The sequence below is a fragment of the Chinchilla lanigera genome, unplaced genomic scaffold (genome assembly GCF_000276665.1).
Source record: "Chinchilla lanigera isolate Chin_1 unplaced genomic scaffold, ChiLan1.0 scaffold00024, whole genome shotgun sequence".
NCBI classification, from domain to species: Eukaryota; Metazoa; Chordata; class Mammalia; order Rodentia; family Chinchillidae; genus Chinchilla; species Chinchilla lanigera.
Window position 1 is genome coordinate 5,385,073 of NW_004955425.1, and position 5,915 is coordinate 5,390,987.

The 5,915-nt window shown below is 51.8% G+C and overlaps 1 protein-coding gene and 1 long non-coding RNA gene across 3 annotated transcripts in view; one reads left to right on the forward strand and one right to left on the reverse strand.

Moving 5' to 3' along the window:
• Positions 1-5,915, forward strand: part of LOC106148634 — a 33,367-nt gene that overhangs the window by 19,167 nt on the left and 8,285 nt on the right. Inside the window, exon 2 of the long non-coding RNA XR_001234270.1 lies at positions 1,253-1,368. This is a non-coding gene — a long non-coding RNA (uncharacterized LOC106148634). The remainder of the gene's footprint in view (positions 1-1,252; positions 1,369-5,915) is intronic.
• The window catches only part of LOC102029532 (amyloid beta A4 precursor protein-binding family B member 1-interacting protein-like), a 112,213-nt gene continuing 108,430 nt past the window's right edge, over positions 2,133-5,915 (reverse strand). For both annotated transcript variants that reach the window (XM_005385895.2, XM_005385894.2), the window contains exons 4-5: positions 4,907-5,019; positions 2,133-4,677 (exon numbers count right to left, since the gene is read on the reverse strand). In XM_005385895.2, the coding sequence (XP_005385952.1) occupies positions 4,385-4,677; positions 4,907-5,019 (406 nt within the window). In that variant the 3' untranslated portion in view covers positions 2,133-4,384. The remainder of the gene's footprint in view (positions 4,678-4,906; positions 5,020-5,915) is intronic.

Genomic DNA, 5,915 nt, shown 5'->3' on the forward strand with positions numbered 1-5,915 from the left:
CTCGTTGCCACACGGTTTCCCTGTGCGGGGTCCTGAGGCTGGTGCCTCGAGGCCTGGGAAAGCAACACAGCATTTCTACTACTGCCTGTGTCCAGCTAAGTGCCTGGGAAGGCAGTTGGCACTAACCTATGGTGCCTAGTGCCCACAGGGTTCTAAGTTCTGTTTGGATCTGTCGCCAAGGAAGTGAGGTCGTGTGTTGGGGGCCATAGCGGAGCCCCCCCCCCCCCGGCATAAGAAGACTACCACCTGTCTTTCTGTTTGTGTTGGAGCAAATCTGTGTGCTCCTTCGAAACAGCAATGAAGAACTAGAGAGTCTGAGTGTGATTTTAGTTTTTTATTTTGTATTTTTTGTATTTTTGTATTTTTTTTTGTTTCTTTGTTTGTTTTTTGTTTTTTTCTGGTACCAGGAATCGAACTCACGAAGTCGTTCTTGCCACACAGGTGCTGTGCTGCTGAGCTAAATCCCCAGCCCCTGAGTGTGATTTTAGACTCTGGTGAACTTTGAAGTTTTAGTGCAGCCACTGTGTAGATGCCTGAGATGTGGCAGGCACGCCCTGAAGTGTGTTCTTCCTGCCAGAGGGTCCATTTCCTGTGAAGGAGCAGTGCTCAGCGTCATTGCTCAGTGATGTGTGCAATTGTAGGATGACCGTGTTCATGGGTGGATTTCAGAGTTCTTGCAGTTGCAGTAGGGAGTGTTGTGAAGTACCTCAAATGTCCATAATCATTTTCCTCCCTAGATGTGAAAGTCTCCAGTTACAGCCACTGCGTGGTTAGTCATGGAGGCTTCAAAGCAGGTTTTACCTTCCAGGTGCATTGGAGTGATTCACGCATAGATACGGAACTCAGTCACACAGCGTAGTCCCCAGTAGGATAAGACCCTATGGAGAGGGAGAGCAGGCAGTGAGGTCTTCGCAAGGCTGTGGAGATCATCACCCTGTGCTGATGAAGGACACATGCACACGTCCCTCGAGACTTTGTTGTGGCCACTGCTATCGCTTCCTGTCCTCCTCTCCCCAGCTCCCAAGCAGGCCATGTGCAGGACCTCCAGCAGGTGTCCCTGCTGCTGGATCGCTGCCCTGTTCTAGAGGTTCAGTAGCAGTGTTGCTTGGTGAGTCTTCTTCAAGCAGTGTACCAAGCTCCACTCCAGCTGTGCTGTTCCTTGTTGGTGGCAGATCCATCCCACACCATTGTGTGCATGAAGCACAGCTTGTACAAGCACCCATCTTCGGATGGCCATTTGTTCTGTTTCTAGGGTTGACCCTGAACTGTGAAGCGGCCATGACCGTTCTTCCGCACGTTTGGGCTGTTTCCAAGATTGACTGCCACAGACTGTGCCACTATGGACGTGGGTGTGCATAGATCGCTGTGGTAAGTATGTGCTTTTCCGTCTTTCAGGAAGACACCAACAAGAGCAATAGCTCTGTCAAGTGGAATCGTTATCCTTAGTGGTTTGAGGCATCTCCAGCCTGCTTTCCACAGGGGTTGTGATAGTCTACGTTCACACCAGCAATGGAGAAAGGTTTCTTTCTCCCCACCGCTCTCCCAAGGCTTGTTACCGATTGCTTTCTTGATCTTAGTCATTCTTTCTGCAGTGAGGTGCAATCTGAGGGTTGTTTTCATTGGAATCGTCCTTCTTGGAATTCTCTCCCTGTTGTCCTTCTTGGTGATGTTATTATTAGTCTGATGTCACGTTTCCATATCATCTAAACGCATTGAGATTAGTAGGATCCCTGTTCTACTTTGTTCTCCTTCTCTTCTCACTCCCATTCTCTTGGACCCTTCCCATTTGTAAGAGATCCATGCCCTTGTCTCTCTGTGGCCTTCCTTTATTATGCCCTTGCTTTGCATTTTGCCTTGTGCCAATGAGAGTTACTATGTAGTATGTGAGCTTTCCGGGTGTGATACATTGCACTCAACGTTGTATTGCCTAGGTGCACCCATCTTCCTGACTAAGTCTCAAATTGGTCCTCCTTTATAGGCAAGTCAGCTTTCTTTCCTGAGAGGTGGACACCACACGTTTTGACCCAGTCACCTGTGGAAGGGTGTTCAGGCTCCTAGCAGAATTGAGCTGGTGTGAATTGTGCTGCTACAAGCATCGGTGTGCATGTTGCACTGTACTCTGATGTCTTCAGCTCTCTGGGGAAGATTCCTAGAAGTGGGATAGCTGGGTCACGTGAAATTTCTCACTGAACTTCTTTCAGCAATTTCCAAACTGGTTTTGCTTCACTTTGTACTCTTTTTTCTCTCAGGTGTCAGAACTTGGTTTTGTGTTTAAATTTTGTTTGTGCTACTCTTTTTGTTCGTAAGTGCAAGAGGTGCATAGTGATATTCATGGCGCTGAGTTGTCATGCTGAACGTGTAGAGTGGAAGGTAGGCCACATGTGGTGCAGGAGGGTGCAATCTTTCAAGCATACATTGTTTTCCAGGTTGCTGGTACTGAGCACCCAGCCCATGCCCCCAGGCCTTGCCAGCACAAGCTCCGTGTGGAAGGTCCTTTCTTTATGCCAAATGCAGTGGGTCGAAATGCATAGTTTGGGAGCCTGGCAGCATTTGGCACGGACGTGGTGTTTTTGTGTGGTGGTGGAGGGAGCCTAGGCCAAGCTGGTAGAGGTTGTGGGTTGCAGGTGGAGCCTGGAGACTGATAAGATGGTTCCTGCAAGTGTTGATGGGCACAGACTCAGGACACAGAGCAGTCTGCAGTTCCTACCCCTCCTCCTGCAGGAGTTTTGGGGCTAGAGGGGAGCCAGTCTCACTAGGCCAGGCTCTTCCTACCTCACCTGCCCAGGTTACCTTGCTGAAAAGTGGGATTTGTGCACATGAGGAGCCAGTGTGGGAGGGAGGTCAGTGCAGAACGTGTGGCCATTCACCCAGACTGGGTGGGCTTGGAATGATGGTCACCCAGTGAGCACATGTGCAGCCAGGTGCTGGCCTCTCAGGGATCCCTAGCCCTCTGCTGGAGTCCACACCGCTTGCTAGAGGTACCAAATTGACTCAAGACCTGAAAGTGGTCAGCCAGAGTCCAGAGATGAAATTTGAAGTCGGTCTTTCAGAAAGGCTTCCAGGAGCCACGAGAGACGGCACACCGCTCCAATGCCCGCACTCTCGAAACCTGAAGCAAGAGAATGATGTACCCAAGATCATCCTGGACCACTTAGCTACTTAGGGAGACTCTGTGTCACAATTTCAAAAAAAAAAAAAAAAAAAAAAAAAAAAAAAAAACTTTCAAAGGGCTGTTGCTGCATGTCAGTGAGAAGCCCTTGGTTATGTTCAATGCCTAGTAGCAGAATGAAATTTAAGGACGTTTCCTCTGCAGTGTCCACAGGGGAAAAACTGGAGTAAATTCCCCTAGGAACCTATAGTTCCTGCTGCCCATGGTACTCTGAGATTTGCTATTCTGAAGGCAAAATTGAAGGAAAACCTAGAGAAAGTTTGTCCCTCCTCACGGAGGAGAGGTGGGCCTGCGCTGAGCTGTTCCTCTGTGTTTGAGCTGTGACAAAGGCGTGAGCTGTCCTCGTTACCTCCTAAGACCCTGTCCAACTGCATTTCCCAGAGGCCACCATGAATCTCTGTGTCTGGGAACCGTGGGTGCTACCCCTAGGCCTTGGGGACACCCCAGTGGAGAGCACATGCGTGTCCCCACTTGTGTGACTGTGAGCCAGAAACTCCACTGCTGGGAATCCAACTTGGAAAATGAGATTTAGGGTGGCAGAAGTTTCCTTGAGCTCTGGTATGAGCTGAAAGATTGGAAAAAGTCCAGAGCAGAGGTTGCTGAAACACCTGTGTGTCAGGGCCTCCAAAAATGCCAGTGGAGAGTCCTCCTAGAATGGACCACGTCTCCAGGGCGTACATGAGCCGACAGGAGAGCTGCGGCCTACACACCCCCCATGCAGGAAGAAAACCACACAGACCCGAGCCCCACAGCAAAGACAGGGAGGAGGGACACCGCCAGGGTGGCTGCCGGTCCTAGGTGCGCTGACTGTCAGTATGTCCTTTCATTGACTATTCACTCAAGAGTGCATTCTGCATTTGAGTGCGATAAATATTTCTTGTGTGACAAAAAGAACTGGAAACTATTTGTTGAGAAATCCTTGGGAGCTAGTTAGGATCTTCCCTTTCTAGCAAACTCAAGCTGAAACAGTCCCTCCCTGGTTCTGTAACACAATGTGATTGCAGTGTTGTGAAAAAGTGTAGAATGGGGAAATGACAGGGATATGAGATGGATGGCGTTCAGGATCTAGCAGCAGCAGAGAGGGGAGGAGATCCATTTGGGTACAGAATTGGGGAAAATGTTCTAGAGCAGGACAGCGGTGAAGGTTGTACGCTATTGAGAATGCATTTAATGCCACGGCAAGCCTTTTAAACAAGACTAAACCTTACATTTTATTTAAATTCTATCATTGACATAGCTCTGGTTAATAAGGATAGCAAGAGATACGATGCAAAGCAAATCTACGAGACAGGGGAATGGCAGGTGTGGGTCAAGAGTTGCCCACAGGTAGAGCTGAAGAGCTGAGCCCTGCTGTGGAGCCTCCGGGAGTTGCAGGTCAGCAGCTGGTGGAGAAGGGGATGCAGGTTCCGGCTCTTGCTGTGGGGCTCGAGCTGATGAGGGAGCTGCCGGTGGAACTGGCACGAGCTCTGCTGGTGCGACCTGAGCGTAGGCTGGAGCCGGCCCTGCAGCTGCAAGAGGAGAAAAGCTCACCAACCCTGCATGTTCTTCCCTGGGGCAAAACCTTCCCACTGCCTGCCAGAGACAGCCATGTGCACCAACACGGCCCCAGGTCCTCCCAGACTGCATCCCCCCAGGGGCTGCTGGGTGTCTCAGTGTTCCTGGGTCATCCAGCATGTGGAAGCTCTGGTGTGTTCCAAGGCCCATGCCCTGCCCACAGGCCTATAGCCCTGTCCTTACCCTGAAGTTCTTCCTCAGGGGGCTCAGGAGGCTCCAGCTGGTCTAGAAGTTCAGCTGGGGGATCCCCCTCGGAGTGCAGCTCCAGTGCGGAGTCAAGGCCAGAAGAGGTGGACCTGGGGGAGGTATGGAGGCAGCAGGGTGAGAGGCATGGCCTTTCCAGCCACACTAGGTCACCTGTAGGAAGGGACCCCTGGGCCTCCCGCCCAGTGTGTGCAGGTGCCCAGCCTGACCCTCTACCCTCCTGGTGCCCAATGGGGCACTGCGGCCCCAGGCGACCCCGAGAGGTTGACAGAAGGCTCTATGGGAGGGAGTCCTTGCTTAGTGAAGTGACGCCTGTGCCTTCCTTCAGGGAAGCCTGACACGGGGTCTCCTGCCCCTCCCCAGTGGCAGGTCACCTCGCTGAAGACACAGCTTCGGATCTGCTGTGTCCTCGCAGTCAAGGGCACAGGGTCGCTGCTCCCTAAATATCTGAGAAGGAAGGGGTCAGTCAGAGTCTACCAGCAGGAGGGAGAGCGCAGTCTCCAGTTCATGGAGCCGTGTGTCCCCCAGTTCCCTTTGGAGCTCCTCCTGTGCTGTTGTGCCTCCACATCTAGAGAGTCAGGACAGCGTCCCCTTCGTCGTAATGGGAGCAATGCCTACTCTGCAGTCCAGGTGAATTTTTGGCCCTCAAATAGCGTTGCACCCCAAGAGGGCAGGGTTGGTTGCATCTGCGGTGTTTCTAGGAAAGTGTCCACACATAGTGTGCCTTCCTGTCTGTTGGTGGATATATGTTCCCCATGTGCTCTTGCATGATGTGCGTGTGGCCTAGGTCCTTGGGCATCCCCAAAGGGTGGCTGCTCTAGGAAGACCCTGACACCTGTAGAGTGAGCCTGCAGTCTCCTTTCAAATGATCAGAACAGCTTGCCCCGAGTGCAGGTGACAGTGAAGGCGAGGTCAAGCTTCCCAGTGGGGAAGGAAGCTTCACCATGTGAAGAAGCACAGCAGGTCTTCTGCAGGGCCAAGGCCAGGG